The 18,113-nt window shown below is 39.6% G+C and overlaps 1 protein-coding gene across 2 annotated transcripts in view; it reads right to left on the reverse strand.

The window, feature by feature from the left end:
• Nucleotides 1-548: 548 nt before the first annotated feature.
• The window catches only part of scml4 (Scm polycomb group protein like 4), a 132,404-nt gene continuing 114,839 nt past the window's right edge, over nt 549-18,113 (reverse strand). Inside the window, exon 8 of one of the 2 annotated variants that reach the window (XM_043687078.2) lies at nt 549-850. In XM_043687078.2, the coding sequence (XP_043543013.2) occupies nt 842-850 (9 nt within the window). In that variant the 3' untranslated portion in view covers nt 549-841. Of the gene's footprint in view, nt 851-8,058; nt 17,918-18,113 lie in introns of those variants that run through there. The other variant, XM_043687076.2, reaches the window with a different exon arrangement.

The following is an 18,113-nucleotide window of genomic DNA, read 5'->3' on the forward strand; positions in this document are numbered from 1 at the left end:
TATTTCTCCCAACTTTCTGTGAATATTGAGTGGCCGACATTACCCACTTTACACTATTGGCAAACATTAAAATTATTTCCGTGTGTGTGTGAAATGAAAGAAAAATGTTTTACTCAGCTCATCACACCCAGCTTACACATAGAGGAAAATTGTGCCACTTTGTATATGTGTACACACTGGCCTTGGAATTTGATTTTTAGCATAAGAAACTTAAGTTAGGCACTAAAATAAGAGCAAAGATCTGCAGGTGCTGAAGATGTGAAATAAAAACAGAACGTGTTGGATGAATTCAGCGGCTGTGGGACCGGCTGAGTTTCGCCAGCACTTTTTGATTTACCCACTGTGTTAAAATAAAACTGAAATCTCATCAAACCAGAAGATGCGGAGATTTCTCACAGCTGCAGTGTTTGAATAGAAATAGCTGAAAGACCAAATTTCAAATCCTGTTATCTGTACCGTGTATTCAGATGTATACTTGTATACTGGTGTTGTATACATAGGTATACTGTATAGAAAAACACACGCTAATCTCAGCATTTTTTCCAAACATGAATTTTATTAGCCAGTAAATTCCTGTAAATTAGAGCATGTTGCGAATCTTAGTTTCTACATCAATAACTGCCAAAAATGCCACAACAGAATAACTTACACTCTTAATTTTAAGTTTGATTTTAAATTCAAAAGGATAAAGCATAGATCTCCAATGAAATGTCTGCAAGGAAGAAAGACAAATTCAGTGAGCCCTGTGGGTCTTTCCTTTCTTTGTCTGCAACGATATTCTTTAGTCTGCTGGCAAACACTTCAATTTGCATTGGGCTACATTAACTTTCTCCTTCCTAGTTTATTTTTTCTGAAATGAAGAAAACAGCTGCCTTAATTTACTGCTTGTGTAATTGTATTATTTTGTGACTGCCTGCTTCAGTGTCACTTATCATCCTAAAGTTATCATCCTAGTGTTAAATGGTTCCAGAACATTTGCGTGTCCGATTTTAACAGAGCGTTACTTGTATATTCAAATGTAGTTATGTAATGTAAACAATGTTTTTATATCTCATTTCAGTATGCTTCCTAAACATTCTATAGTATTATTTATTAAAAAGTTAAATAAATAAAAGAAATTGATTGCATAAAAGAAACGGAATCCTTCAGTCCATATACACAGAACCAAGATATTGAGTGATATTCCAGCTCTTTGTAATGGTGGGCCGTGCAGTCACAAGAACCTCGAACAAGATTATCTGTAGACAAGCATAATGTGCCATTAATTTAATTTTCAGATTAAGCGTGCCATTCAATTCCTGAAAGCAGAACGTCATGGGGTGTTTCTTTCCTTGTAATGTAAAAAATGTATTTGTGACTTTTTTCCCCTCCATGTATTGCATACGAAGCCAAAAAAATAAATGCTTGAAATTTCAGTGTGCTGTACATTCCTACAACAGTGGGTGGATGTAGTGTTGCTCCACATTTCGCTATGTCACTCAGTAGGCATCACGGAAATTATCCAAGTCTGTTTATAGGCACAGGAGTATACATCTGTTTGGTTGTTAAAACCATACACATGAATCCTCTCCATTGTAGCGCTACCTTGTGAGGATCTTACATGATGGATTTGATCAGCCTGTGTCAATTGTTAATTTGAACTAATCCAACAATTCATATTCATCTCACACTTTTTAACTGGGAATAAAACATCCCAAAGCGTATCACAGGAAATGCATATTAAAGAAAATGGATGCTCAGCTGAAAACTATTATCTTTAGGAAGAATAATGAAATGAGTGATGAAAAGTTGGAAGGATTTGAGTGGAATGAATTCAAGAGTGCAGGGCTTCGGTAGCTAAAGCATAGCCACCAATAATGGAGTGAAGGGAGGGCATACAAGGGATTACTGTGAACATTGAAGATCTGAAAGAAAAACAGAAATTGTTGGAGAACACTTAAATTCTGGAAAAGTCCCAGAGGATTGGAAAACTTTCAACATACCACCTTTATTCAAAAAAGGGAAGGAGACAAAAACCATGTAACTACAAACAGGTTAGCTGAGAGTCATAGAGACGTACAGCGTGGAAACAGACCCTTCAGTCCAACCCGTCCACGCCGACCACATATTCCAACTCAATCTAGTCCCACCTGCCAGCACCCAGCCCATATCCCTCCAAAACCTTCCTAATCATATACCCATCCAGATGCCTTTTAAATGTTGCAATTGTACCAGCCTCCACCACTTCCTCTGGCAGCTCATTCCACACACATACCACTCTCTGTGTGAAAAAGTTGCCCCTTAGGTCCCTTTTTATCTTTCCCTCTCACCCTAAACCTGTGCCCTCTAGTTCTAGATTTCCCCACCCCAGGGAAGAGACTTTGTCTATTCATCCTATCTATGCCCCTCATGATTTTATAAACCACTATAAGGTCACTCCTCAGCCTCTGACATTCCAGGGAAAACAGCCCCAGTCTATTCAATCTCTCCCTATAGCTCAAATCCTCCAACCCTGGCATCAACCTTTTCTGAACCCTTTCAAGTTTCACAACATCTTTCTGATAGGAAGGAGACCAGAATTGCACACAATATTCCAAAAGTGCCCTAACCAATGTCCTGTACAGCTGCAACATGACCTCCCAACTCCTGTACTCAATGAACTGACCAATAAGGGAAAGCATACCAAACACCTATTTACCTTCGACTCCACTTCCAAGGAGCTATGAACCTGCACTCCAAGGTCTCTTTTCAGCAACACTCCCTATGACCTTACCATTAAATATATAAGTCTTGCTAAGATTTGCTTTCCCAAAATGCAGCACCTCGCATTTATCTAAATTAAACTCCATCTGCCACTTCTCAGCCCATTGGCCCACCTGGTCAAGATCCTGTTGTAATCTGAGGTAACCCTCTTCACTGTCCACTACACCTCCAATTTTGGTGTCATCTGCAAACTTACTAACTATACCTCTTGCACTCACATCCAAAACATTTATATATATGACAAAAAGTAGAGGGCCCAGCACCGATCTCTGTGGCATTCCACTGGTCACAGGCCTCCAGTCTGAAAAACAACCCTCCACCACCACCCTATGTCTTGTACCTTTGAGCCAGTTCTGTATCCAAATGGCTAGTTCTCTCTGTATTCCATGAGATCTAACCTTGCTAACCAGTCTCCCATGGGGAACCTTGTCGAACATCTTACTGAAGTCCGTATAGATCACGTCCATAACTCTGCCCTCATCAATCCTCTTTGTTACTTTTTCAAAAAACTCAATCAAATTTGTGAGACCTCATTTCCCATGCACAAAGCCATGTTGACTATCCCTAATCAGTCCTTGCCTTTCCAAATACATGTACACCCTGTCCCTTAGGATTCCCTCCAACAACTTTCCCACCACCAATGTCAGGCTCACTGGTCTATAGTTCCCTGGCTTGTCCTTACCACCTTCTTAAACAGTGGCACCATGTTAGTCAACCTCCAGTCTTCCAACACCTCACCTGTGCTTATCGATGATACAAATATCTCAGGAATGTACTGTCTCTGGCCTCTTGTTATCTCATTTTTGAAGGCTTCCCACTTTCCAGCCGTCATTTTACCTGCGAGCATCTGTCCCCAATTAGCTTTTGAAAGTCCTTGTCTTCCTCCAATTTAGAACTTCAACTTTAGATCTGGTCTATCCTTTTCTATTACTATTTTTAAACTAATAGAATTATGGTCGCTGGCTCCAAAGTGGTCCCCCACTAACACCTCAGTCACCTGCCCTACCTTATTTCCCAAGAGTAGGTCAAGTTTCGCACCTTCTCTAGTAGGTACATCCACAAATTGAATCAGAAAATTTCTTGTATACACTTAACAAATTCCTCTTTATCTAAACCCTTAACACTAAGGCAGTCCTAGTCTATGTTTGGAAAGTTAAAATCCCACACCATAACCAACCTATTAGTCTCACAGATAACCAAGATCTCCCTACAAATTTGTTTCTCAATTTCCTGCTGACTATTAGGGAGGCTACAATACAATCCCAATAAGGTGATCATCCCTTTCTTCTAAATTCAACCAAATTACTTCTCTGGATGTATTTCCAAGAATGTCCTCCCTCAGTACAGCTGTAATGCTGTCCCTTATCAAAAACGCCACTCCCCCTCCTCTCTTGCCTCCCTTTCTGTACTTCCCTGTAGCATTTGTATCCTGGAACATTAAGCTGCCAGTCCTGTCCGTCCCTGAACCACGTTTCTGTAATTGCTATGATATCCCAGTCCCATGTTCCTAACCATGCCCTGAGTACATCTGCCTTCCCTGTTAGGCTTCTTGCATTGAAATAAATGCAGTTTAATTTATCAGTCCTACATTGTTCTCTGCTTTGTCCCTTCCTGCCCTGACTGCTTGACTCGCCTTTGTTCTCAACTGCACCAGTCTCAGATTGAAATCTTTCCTCACTATCTCCCTGGGTCCCACCACCACCACCACCACCACCTCACATCTTAATTGTTTAAATCATCCTGAGCTGCTCTAGCAAATCTCCCTGGCAGGATATTAGTCCCCTTCCAATTCAGATGCAATCCGTCTTTCTTGTACAGGTCGCTTCTACCCCCAGAAGAGATTCCAATGATCCAAAAATGTGAATCCTTCTCCTACACACCAGCTCCTCAGCCATACATTCATCTGCTCTATCCTCCTATTCCCACCCTCACTAGCTCACAGCACTGGGAGTAATCCAGATATCACTACTCTCAAGGATCTCCTTTTTAAATTCCTGCTTAACTCTCTATATTCTCCCTTCAGAATCTCATCCTTTTCCCTTCCTGTGCCATTGGTTCCAATGTGTACAAGGGCCTCTTGCTGGTCCCTCACCCCCTTGAGAACATTCTGCACCCTCTCTGAGACATTTTTGATCCTGGCACCAGGAGGCAACACACCATTCAGATTTTTTGCTGCTGGTCACAGAAATGTCTGTCTGTGCCTCGGGCTAGAGAGTCCCCTAACGCAATCAATCGCTTGGAACTCAATGTACCCCTCATTGCATTAGAGCCAGTCTCGGTATCAGCTCCCTGAGAATCTACCACACCCTACATTTACTAAAACAGCATACTTGTTTGAAATGGGGATAGCCACAGAAGATTCCTGCACTACCTGCCTATCTCTCTTATATTTCCTGGAATTAAACCATCTATGTGACTGTATCTGCAACTTTTCTCCCTTGCTACAACTGCCATCTATCACATCCCCTGGCTCTTGTAAATTTCTCATTGCCTCTAACTGTCTCACCAACCGATTTATTCAATCTGATAGGATTCACAACCAACGGCACTCATTGCAGATATAATCCTCAGTAAACATAAGCTCTCCCTAAACTCGCACATCCGACAAGAAGAGCATATCAATCTACTAAAGGCCATTTTTGCTTCTTTCAATCTACAGACCCACAAAATACCATTGTCTTATTCATCTACAAAACATTGCTCCAGGCTAACTTAATACTTATGGCTTATATTTGTAAGTTTAATCAAGAGACATATCTCAACAAAACAAGAAATAACCCACTCTTTCTTTCTTTCTCTCTTTCTTTCCTCCCTTCCTTCCTTCCTTTCTCTCCTGCACTACCTGACCATGTGCTGCCTTTGTTTGTCCTCTCCCTTTTAAAAGTGCTGTTGTTTCGATTTTTTTTCCTCCAAAGTTCCAAAACAATGCAACAGCATATAACACAGTAATTGCTGCACCTGGAATGGGAGGAAATCACCTCCAACACCTAAAATGCCTCAAAAAAGGAGCGGCCTGTTACAGCCAGAAATTTTTCCCATCCTCCATCTTGGATGCTTAGCATCCATTATTGGGAAAATTAGATTAGATTCTCTACAGTGTGGAAACAGACCCTTCAGCCCAACAAGTCCACACCAACCCTCCGAAGAGTAACCCACCCAGACCCATTTCCCTCTGAGTAATGCTATGGGAAATTTAGCATTGCCAATTTGCCTGATCTGCACATCTTTGGATTGTGGGAGGAAACCAAAGCACCCAGAGGAAACCCACGCAGACACAGGGAGAACATGCAAACTCCACACAGATAGTTGCCCGATGCTGGAATCAAACCTGGGACCCTGGTGCTGTGAGGCAGCAGTGCTAACCACTGAGCCACTGTGCCACCCAAATGTTAGATTCTGTAATAAAGGATAATAGTATGATCAAGTAGAGTCAGCATGGCTTCACGGAGGGAAAACGTGCCTGACAAATTTACTACAATTATTTTCGGAGGAAACATTCAGAATAAATAAAGGGGAATCCTTGAATATATTTGGATTTTAAGAAGGCATTTCATAAGATAACATACATTAAACTATTTTCTAAGATTCACACCCATGGTATTGGAGGTAAAATATTAGCCTGGATAGAGGACTGGCTAACTAATAGAAGACATTTTCTGGGTGACAATTCGTAACTAGTGAGTGGCACAGGGATTGGTGCTGGGGCCACAATTGTTTACAATATATATTAATGACTTGCATGAGAAAAGTGAATGTACTATAAGCAAGTTTGTAGATGACACAAAAATAGGTGGGAAGGCAAGTGCCGAGGATACACAAAGAGTCTGCAGAGGTATATAGAAAGCTTAAGTGGGCAAAGCTTGGCAAATGGAATATAATGTAAGGTTGTGTGAGATTATACTTTGGCAGGAAGAATGCAGAAGCAGACAATGATTTACATGGAGAGAATCCTGAAGAAGGGCTTATGCCCGAAACGTCGATTCTCCTGTTCCCTGGATGCTGCCTGACCTGCTGCGCTTTTCCAGCAACGCATTTTCAGCTCTGATCTCCAGCATCTGCAGACCTCACTTTCTCCTCTGGAAAGCTACACAATAGAGGGATTTGGACATTGTGTACATGAATTGGGAAATAGGGAAGGCAGGTGGAATGTTGGCCTTTATTTTAAAGGAAATTGTTATCAAAGTAGGGAAGTATATAAGGCACTAGTCAGACCACAGCTGGAATAGAGTAAACAGTTTTGAGTCTCCTATCCAGCGAAGATTCACTGGGCTGATTCCAAGTATAGAGGGACTGTCTAATGAGGAAAGGTTAAGTAGTTTTGGCCTTTACTCAATAGAGTTTAGAAAAAAATGAGGGATGACCATCTTGAAATATGCAAGGTTCTTAGGGGACGTGGCATGGTAGATATGGAAAGGTTGTGGGAGAATCTAGCAGTAAAAGACACAATCTCAGAATAAATGGTCTATTTTAGACAGTTGAGAAATAATATCTTCTATCAGAGGGTAGTGGATTTGTAGAATTCTTTACTGCAGAGTGCTGTTGAGGCTAGGTATTAAGTGTATTCAAGGTTTTTAAACAGTAAGGGAATCAAAGGTTATGGGGAACAGGCTGGATAGTGGTGTTACAGGTTATTGGATCAGCCCTTGAATGGAGAAGGAGACTGATGGATGGAATGGCCTTCATCTACTCCTATATCTTTCGAAACACTGAATAGGGCAGACAACATCTGTGAATAGGGTAACAGACATTGTTTTAGGTATAGAGGAGTTTATAGAGACAGAGGTCTGAGGCCACAGCACTGATAGTTGGGCTCCATGAATTGATGTTCATCAGTGATCATACATTGGGTGGGGTACGGGAACAAGATTTGGTGTATGAAAAGATACAGGCAGTAGAGTTTTGGGTGCACTGAAATGTACAGCAGTGTGAGGCCAAACAGGAACTCAACTCTAGAAGTGACACAGAGGACAGTTCCAGCAGCTGGCAAGGCGGAGGGAAGAATGTTACAAAAGTGAAAGAAGACATTCTTTGTGATGGAGATAGAGCCCAGGATTGTAAAAGCTGTTGAGATTGCAAACAATTTGATACAGCCAGGGCCAATGGAGTCTGAGGTCCTACTATGGAATTTACTGCAGGTGCTGAAGAGAATCGCTTTGTAGTTAAATCAGTGTTTAGCTGGAATAAATTGTGATAGAACACAGGAGAAGTGTTCCAATCTTGGCCTCCTTAATGTTGAGTATAAAAACTCAACCCCAATGAGTTACTTACTAACAGGCAGCAAATACTAATATTAAGGACCACAACTAACCATTCGTGTGCATTTACATTTTTTTATTTAAACTTGGTAACAAATACATTAAATGATTGTCAGTTCTCTCAGAAATACAGTAAAAAGCTACACAAACAAATTTTTGCACCATATTTTATTCCAAAGGAATGAAGAGGATTAGGCAATTTCCACTGATATAGACTCCTATATATAGAGATGCCAGTGCCATTGATTACCACATTAGCAGTGATGCCAGTGATAATGGTTTTTGAAGAGGCAAATACCAGTGCAATGGTATCATTTCCAGTACTGCAACTAGTGACAATAATAGTGACATCCATTACTTTAGAGATAATAATACCATTGTTACTGATTGCAATAAAGAGATGCATTTAATTGGCATTATATACAGGCAGTCATACCATCACCATTATTTTAAGTGATCTTGTCAGTCATTGCTACGGAGGCAGTGATAGCATTGCATGCATTCATATTGAGACAGAGACGTCATTGCCATTCCATCATCATTCCCATTCACACCATTTAGATGGAAGTCACATATAATGGCAGGAGGTAGTGATGGATTAAGGTAATAACAGAAGAGGAAAACAGAGATATGATAACAGATGTAATGCCATGGTGTTGAACATTGATTTGAAAATATTGGAGGTTTCTCCTTCAGAGATGAAGGATGGTGAAGTTATATAAATGTACAATTTACAAAATATGATTGTATAACAATGAAGATAAACAATTGCAAATGACCCAAGGTCCCAAAAGTGAAGTAAACTGAATTGTAAGGCAGTTTCAGTTGTAGTTATTTCCTTAATGCTTCCCATATCTGACTGCACAGATGAACATATAGACAAATTCTTTTAAACAAAGGTAAGTAATCTGGAAAATACTGCTCATCGTGGTTACATTTGCCAGGTTCAAGGTTACAGGCAAGATGTTGTTTGGAAAATAATGGAAGCAATAATTTTCTCGTCTGATATCACTTCCGTTCATTATTCCCAGCAATCTATTCCATACAAAATGTCATCAATTTGCTTACCTTAAAAAATTTCATTTTTAAAGTTTCCAGAGCTATTTGGATATTTTCCATTTTTTTATAAATTGTTTGGATTAATTTGGAAAAGCCAATCTCCGTCCAAGGATGCCCATCTTAGCAGTGAGACGCACTGCTTCCAATGAAGGACAGTGGGGAATATTATGTGTTCTTGGATTTGGTATAGCTGGAGGAAAGGTTGTACACACAGCAAAAGCATTTGGTAAAATGAATTTATCTCACACCAGCACTGACAATAATCTAAGGTTGAAATCTATATATGCTTCTAGTATAGGACAAGATACCAACCAGAGGATAAAAGATCTATTGGTGAAACCTCCCTCTGTTGTCTATGTCACATTCCAGGCTGCTATTAATTTGATAGATTGCAGCTGCAGGTGACTTTTATAAACAGAAACTATTCATTGTAACAGAACTTGAGCATATGTGAGCAGCGGTTTATTCTACAATTACCCCTCATACTTCATGGCAGTACAACTATTGGGTTGATATTTTGTGCTTTGTCACCATCACTGCAGCATTCATGAAAAAGCTACTAGAAATTCCAACAAAACAGGTAAAATTCTGTTGAATATTCGATAGGAATTGGTGGAAGGTGCATGCAACATGAGCCAAATCATGTCTCACAAACTTGATTGAGTTTTTTGATGAAGTAACAAAGAAGATTGATGAGGAGTAGATGTGATCTATATGGACTTCAGCAAGGCGTTCGATTTCAGCAAGGCGTGGATAGCGAAGACGGTTACCTCAGATTACAACAGGAACTTGATCAGACGGGCCAATGGGCAAAGAGGTGGCAGATGGAGTTTAATTCAGATAAATGCGAAGTGCTGCATTTTGGGAAAGCAAATCTTAGCAGGATTTATACACTTAATGGTAAGGTCCTAGGGAGTGTTGCTGAACAAAGAGACCTTGGAGTGCAAGTTCATAGCTCCTTGAAAGTGGAGTCGCAGGTAGATAGGATAGTGAAGAAGGCGTTTGGTATGCTTTCCTTTATTGGTCAGAGTATTGAGTACAGACGTTGGGAGGTCATGTTGCGGCTGTAGAGACATTGGTTAGGCCACTGTTGGAATATTGCATGCAATTCTGGTCTCCTTCCTATCGGAAAGATGTTGTGAAACTTGAAAGTGTTCAGAAAAGATTTACAAGGATGTTGCCAGGATTGGAGGATCTGAGCTACAGGGAGAGGCTGAACAGGCTGGGGCTGTTTTCTCTGGAGCGTCGGAGGCTGGGGGGTGACCTTATAGAGGGTTTGCAAAATTATGAGGGGCATGGATAGGATAAATAGACAATGTCTTTTCCCTGGGGTCGGCGAGTCCTGAACTAGAGGGCATAGGTTTAGGATGAGAGGGGAAAGATATAAAAGAGAACTAAGGGGCAAATTTTTCACGCAGAGGGTGGTACGTGTATGGAATGAGCTGCCAGAGGAAGTGGTGCAGGCTGGTACAATTGCAACCTTTAAGAGGCATTTGGATGAGTATATGAATAGGAAGGGTTTGGAGGGATATGGGCCAGGTGCTGGCAGATGGGACTAGATTGGGTTGGGATATCTGGTCGGCATGGATGGGTTGGACCGAAGAGTCTGTTTCCATGCTGCACATCTCTATGACTCTAAAGAGATAAGTATTTGAATTTCTTCCTTTTTTAGCAGGTTACACTGTTGGGGTCTTTCTGATTCTGGATCAGTGGTGCTGGAAGAGCACAGCAATTCAGGCAGCATCCGAGGAGCTTCGAAATCGACGTTTCAGGCAAAAGCCCTTCATCAGGAATTGCTGAGCTCTTCCAGCACCACTGATCCAGAATCTGATTTCCAGCAGATTAGAGATTCTCATTTGATTTAAAAATTACAATTTAGTACCCAAGTTCCAATTAGTCCCACATCTTGACAGTCATAAATATCGTTCAATATGGATATCCGTATCATTTGTGCAGCAGAAGAAAACAGCTTTCCTCCCAATCTGGGTTATTAGGCATGATAAATCAGTGATGCTCTTGCTAACCAATGTGAAAGATTTGAAAGATGATAAAATAAAGTGATTCAACATCATAAGTACTGAGTGAAGAATTTTCTGGTGGATATTAGTCAATATAGTTGTAGAAACATCACAACTGTTAACCCTTCAGTGTCACACGACATCATGCATTTCAGCTGTAAAAATGCAATAGGCCCTAAAATAGAATAAATCTTTGATTGGCTTTGCATGTATGTGTATGCACAGGTGTATACTTGTATACAGGTGCATGCATACATGTGTCTATCGATGTACCTTTATGTGTAAGGAAAATGTGAACATATACTTGCATATTCTGGAGTGACCTGCAAACTGTAAGATTATGTAGTCTGAGTAACTGATGCCAGTTTTGACATGTGTGCTATGCATATGATTTATCTCACGACATAAAATATTGGCCTGTTTATTAATATATAATTGGAGATGACTAGTGGGAGAACATGAGAAAAATTGGAGGCATCTCTAAATAAAATCAGCAAATTTGTCGAAGAGCTACATGTGTTTGTATGTGTTCATAAATAATATTTTAGATTCTTGTGCTTGGTTCATGCGGCATATGAACCTTCCTTTAGGTTAGCTGCACTCTATTCTCTGTCAAATATTTTCCATTTTTTGTTCCTTTAGTGCAATGGCAGGTTAACTGATTGCTCTTAGCAAATGTCTGGAATAACAATAAATTACTCTTTAAAAAATGTAATACCACAAACATTTGGGGCAGAGACAGGGAAATACATAAAAGAGAAAAAGAAAAACAAAGGAAACAAAGTTGGATGAATTAAGGGATGTGTGACACGATCGAATAATGAGTACATATATCACAGAATTATGTACACATCACAGGGTGATATGTAGATATGTCACCAAACAATGTACACATCACAGGTTAATGTACACATCACCAAGCAATACACACATTATACATTACAGGCATATTTCACAAGGTACTATACACTTCACAGAGTAAATATACATAATATATCACAAGATAGTTTATAAAACAGATGATAAGGACAATTATATCACAATTTAACACAAAGGTTCACTCATTTAGTCAGACTGTAAATGACCAGGAGAAACACAGATGTGGATATTGGTTTGTTAAAGTTCTGTAGTCTTGCATCTTAACACTTCTCTGAGAAATACTTGGATTGTCTGATATACTACAGGCAAAGAATTGTTGCAACTAGTAAAATATACTTCAATACAAACGTACAAAGTGCCAAATGTGCACCATTGGCATTGGTGCTGGTGTATTTATGGACTTATGCAGCTATTAAACCAAATATAAGTAGAGTTGTGAAATATTGTAAATCCCATATACACACCATGGGGGTAATTTCAACTTTAAGTAATAGTGAAAGTGAGATAATATTGGACTGGCCTCCTTTTAAACACTTTGACTGTAATAGTTAGACAAGGTGTGTGGGTGGACAATCTAATATTTCTCATGTACAGTACATACACTATCAGCAAAAGTTAAAATGCTCCTTCGTATTAAAGAAAATCTGATTATCTGATTATTCTTTCAATATCGCAGAGTATATTTGATTAATACCTGTATAAACCAGAACATTTATTTAAGGAATGAGACTCTTGCTTTGAGGGGTATGGTGTTTGTAATTGGTCACTGTAAACGCTAACAAAAACCTCAAATATGACTACCTCCACCAGAGTTTTCACCAGCAATGGACTGGAAGAAGCTCCGAGGAAATTCACAGCAGTGATTTGTCAAGGTGGATCCAAAATGTATTTACTTTTGCACAAGACACAGAGTCAGTGTTCAGTGATAATTGAAGGGGTGGCGAAGTCTTGGGGGATTTTCTTTTTAAATGTTATTTACAGGTGGCTGCAAATGGACTCCCAGGGTGTTCTGTGGGTGTTTCCCTCTTTAAATTGAATAAACATCTCCAGGATTAAGGAGCTGCTCTTGTAAGTTACTGCATGTCATTGAACTGCCACTAACTTCCCAGTTCAGTCAAGGATGGGCAATTAATGAAGTGTTTTCAGTGATACTCGCTTACTAAGAATTCATTAGTAAAAGCTGTAGGTGACCAAATAAAGGCAAATTCCTGTTGAGAATAGAAACTTAAATTTTTAAAATGAATATTTATAGTATATATTTTCATAGTTATTGGGGAGACATTTAATACATAAAATGTTCCCTCAAGACTTTTCCATTAGGTTTTAAGAAATAATAGTCTGAAATGAAAATATACAGCACCTCATATGAATGTATTTCTAGCATTTAAATCTTTGGCAGCCAGTTCATTGAATGCATACATCTGTTGGTTTATGTTGATAATACAGATGATTACAAGCAACATGTTGATTGTATAATTGTTGCCCTTGGATTGACTTGCTGCTTATTCATTATAGTGAGTGTTAATAATTCACAGCAGATACAGTATTTTGGACATTAGCCTCCACCATCAGTGCTACCTGTGTCCAGTACAACAGATCCCATGTACTGGAGAATCCAGATGCTGGTTATATAAGTAGTTTACATAAGAATGGCATTTAACGAGAGTAAACTGAGCAATTCAGAAACTCAGAAAATCACCTTGTCATTATCACTCTCTGATATCGCTCGAGTGTAAGCCACTTGTGGTGAATTATAACCACAGAAAAATAAAAATATATTGTACCACTTCGCAATGATTCATTAAGAGTTTGGCAGGATTTTCTGCTTTGCTCAAGTCACATGGTGACAAGTTAAAACAGGTCACTGATCTTTCATTAGAACTGTTTGTGTTCAAGTTGGAATCTCAATGACTTACTGGACCCAGTCAGTAATGCCACTACTATATTGTGCTGACAACAGGAATCCTATTCCCACCCAATCTCAATGAACTATTCCTTTGAAACAAAATATATATTACCTACTTTTACAAATCCTGCAGTCTGTGTTGTTCAAAGCTGGCAGGAATGTCTGGAACTGACAACCAGAGTGGAAAACTGAACCTGGGGAGAGAACTGGAAGCAAGGACTTTGTGCAAATAGGGAGGTTCAAAAGCCGACACTAGCGAGAGAGGAAACGATGACAATATAAATAATCCAAGGATTATTCGGAACATCCAGTGAAACACTCCGGCCTCTCTTGACCCATAGAGAATCTTCATAAAAATGTCTGATTCTGGCTTTTTCTGACCATTCTATTACTTCCCGCTCATCTTCATAGAATCACTGCAGCACCAAAGGAGGCCATTCATGCTGATGTATCCATGCTATTTTTCTGTTCCATTCACTACCCTTTTCCTCATATCCCTGCAATTTCTTTCTCTTCAGATATTTGTTGAATTCCTGTTTGAAAGCCATGATTGAATTTCTCCCCACCGTGTTATGTTCGTAAGTATTCCAGATCCTTACAATTCAGTGTGTAAACCTGGTTTACCTCATCGTGCCCTTTTTTTTTTGCCATGCCTCTTGGATCAGTGCCCATTGGCTCATGACCTTCCATCATATAGAACTGTTTCACCTCATCCACTCTGCCCCTTCCCCTCATGATGTTGAAAACCTCTATCAAATCTTCTCTTAACCTTTCCTTCTGTGATCTATCCATGCAACTGTTACCCTTCATGCCTGGAGCTATTCCCATGATCTTTTCTGTCCCTCCACAATCACCTCCACAATCTTCTTAAAAATATGGTGCCTAGATTGGACATAATACTCTAGTTGATGATAAATTGGTGTTTAATGGAATTTTTGCAGCCATATTTGACAGCCTGTGATTTTGAGATAAATTTGCATTGTTGGATATGAAGAAATAACTATGCGCAATGTTTCAAGTTGAATTAGACCCTCCCCTTCCTGTTGCCTGAATCCAGACAGTTAAATTGGCTGTGTGGGGCAGGGGGAATTAGGGGGAGGAGAGAGGGCAAGGTGAGCATTCCACAGATTCCACTCATCCAAAATTTTTATCTTCCATCAGAATTGTTCAAACCAAACAAGAGAACAGTGAATATAAAATGGAAAAATGTTTTTCAGAACTAATGCTAACATCCCTTGCTGAAATAAGCACAAAATCTCACCTTTATGTGATAGGATCATTGATAATGTACTGCACTTCACTGAAAGCTGAATAACCAAACAAACATAAAATATATTTATAAAATAATCACCACCAAGCACTCAAATAGGCAACTGATGCATTTAAGGAGAGACTAGAGAGGCATTTGTGGGCGAAGGGAATAGAAGCTAATGCTGATAGATAAGCAAAAACTGGAGAAGGCTTGAGTGTATTAATGCACGAATGGAGTAGCTGAACGCAGTGGCTTTGTTGTGTGCTGTGTGATCCAGTAATCAAGGAGCAACTCAACCATATGCCCTTTCTTCTTACTGGCAATATGTAATGAAAAAAAAACTTAAGCAAAGCACTACAGAATTGGTACCTAATTGTCTCTGACGAGAAGCCTGTGAAATGTTATATTAACTTGAGCCCAATATAGAGACATTCCCTTCATATTGCCAAGTGCTGCATCAATATTGCAGCATGAATCTGACTGGCAAGGACTAACTTGAACTCTCTGCCTGTTGGGCAGTAAAAATTGCAGTCTTGCCTGAACCATCTTCCTCCTTCCCGTTGTGATTTTTGCTAAAGGTGGCATAGACAATGGCCTCAAGGGGAGATGCAGCTGTGCAGCTCCTAAGAAACAGTTGAAGAGGATATAAGGGGAAGCTCGGCAGCCTGAGGTGGAGAAGGGACTAGATCATTATGATAATGGATTTAGATGAAGAAGGATGCAAAAAAAAAGCTTACGCGGTGCATGAACACTGGCAGGACAGGTTGGTTCCAAAAGGTCTGTTTTGTGTCAGAAAACCTGTGTAATCTTCTGGTGGGAGGTTCGTTGCTCTTGACATCTCAGGCTTTAAGGAGGAGGTAGAGGGGCATCTCCTGTTCAATTTTGAGCAGCATCTAAGCTCTGCATCATGAATTGAATAATCCAGCTGTGCGTTTGGAAAATGTATTGACTGAGATCTTCAATCAAGCAGCAGTTTAAAATATTGCATTGTTTAAAAATCTACTGTGCCTTACCCATTCCCAATGAATGTATGTAAAGTGCTTCCTGTATGACTTTCTGATTAATGCTCTCTGTTGATTTTTTTCTCACTAGAGTTACTCCCCCACATCCTGAAATATGATCGTTTTTAATTAAATAGTGTGTACAGCACACACAAGGTGTATCAGTGTTCACAAGCTAAAGGACTTTTTTATTGCCAGGTTTTATTTTTAAATGCTGGGATTTTCTTTATAACATGGCCATTCAAAAACTCTGGCAGGCAGAAAGGAAACTTGTGAATTGCTGCAGAATTGTATGAGCACACCTTTCAGCCTCAGATGTGGATTTAAAATGGGCTTAACAAATCAGATGTCAGTTATGTACCCCCTTGTATTGACTGTAATGGAACAAACATCAGGTGGATCTGTAATGGGCACCTGGCTTATGGTTGGCAGAAATATAACACACCTACAAGCAATAAATCAACTCCGGTTACCAACTGTTGTGGTATAGAATGGCCACTCGTTTGACACCAGTATCTCATATATAACCTCACTAATTACACCCTGTTCCAACATTTACCTGATAGCTTAGATTCACCAGTATAAACTGACCAATTGAATCTATCCGAGTGTGGAGTTCCTGCTTAAACCTGGCTCTGTGTGTGCATTTGTTTGTTAAACCTACATTTGAATATATAGTTGCCCCTCTACCTCCTCCTTAAAGCCTGAGATGTCAAGAGCAACGAACCTCCCACCAGATTACACAAGTGTTTTTTATTCCTGGTTCAATTTTGAGTTCCCTATTGCCTGTTAATGTTTAAGTTCAGCCTGACAGGTTCACTGACCTGTTCTGTTGAATATTATAGAGAATTACTCCATTAAAAAAAAATCACAAAAAAACCTAAGTACATCAGTTTCAGTTCAAGCTTTCGCTGTATACAGATGCAAGTATGGTGACGCTTTTAGCTCAAGCACGTTTCATCTCTCCAGGATTCAACCCCAAACAAATCCTTCAATTCAACAGAAATAAAACCTACATCCACACATCATGTACTGTGCACAACATATATCAGAGTGCCATAGATAATGCTTTCTGCGAGCTTCTGACTTTATCACATATAGAGTTCTGTGACATCTGTTCAGTAAACATTAACCTTTCAGTAGCAGGGGAGAATTATATACTTATTTACACATTTCAATATAACTTCATAAAGGCAATTTCATTCACCTTAAAACTAAAATTAGATTATACTTGTACTGTACATGTTACATTTAGGTAATTGCTTCACCCAATCTGACATTTGTACAACCACTTACTCAAATGCTACCTCCAGATAATTGAGTCAACAACAAGGAAAACAGTGAGACAAAAAGGACTGCACAGACCGTACCTCGGGTATTTTCACTCAAATCCTGCGTGTGAAAAATCAAAATGCATGCACTGCTGACATGAGTTAGATACGTTTGTGCTGAGATGGAACCAACAAATGAGATCACCCACAAACCAGCCCTTGTGTGTGGTATTGCTGCAAGGCATCAAATTACTTCCAGCTCCTCTTCATCACACGTATCAGGAGATTACTGAGCAAGTATAGTAGGAAGTATTTCAGAGTGCTGGTGCACTTTCACAGAAAGAAAATAAAAATAAAAGAAAACAATGACTTGTCATCTGCTCGTTCTGCTCCCGTTTACATCTTGGTTTAGTATTTGCTCTGTTTCAGTTTATCAATGTGGTAGCAGAGCTTCAGGGCTGGGCCCAGCTTCAGTCCCATGTACTTCATTATCATGTCACTCTTCAGCAAGATCAAAGCATTGCCATCAATCTCCTGGGAAAAAATGTGGAGTGGAAGAGAAGCACATCAACTCATGAAAAGGTGGCTTACTTTGACCAAATGTGACAAAAAAATTGCTGAGGCAAAAAAAAGATGTTTATGAGTGTAAGGCAGGTGCGAAAGAAATCACAGACTAACATCTTAACTTTGAAATTTAATGGACAGTGAGGAACCTAAAACATTAACCTGT

The sequence above is a fragment of the Chiloscyllium plagiosum genome, unplaced genomic scaffold, assembly GCF_037043375.1.
Source record: "Chiloscyllium plagiosum isolate Xiang-an unplaced genomic scaffold, Cpla_swu_hap1 HiC_scaffold_3, whole genome shotgun sequence".
NCBI classification, from domain to species: Eukaryota; Metazoa; Chordata; class Chondrichthyes; order Orectolobiformes; family Hemiscylliidae; genus Chiloscyllium; species Chiloscyllium plagiosum.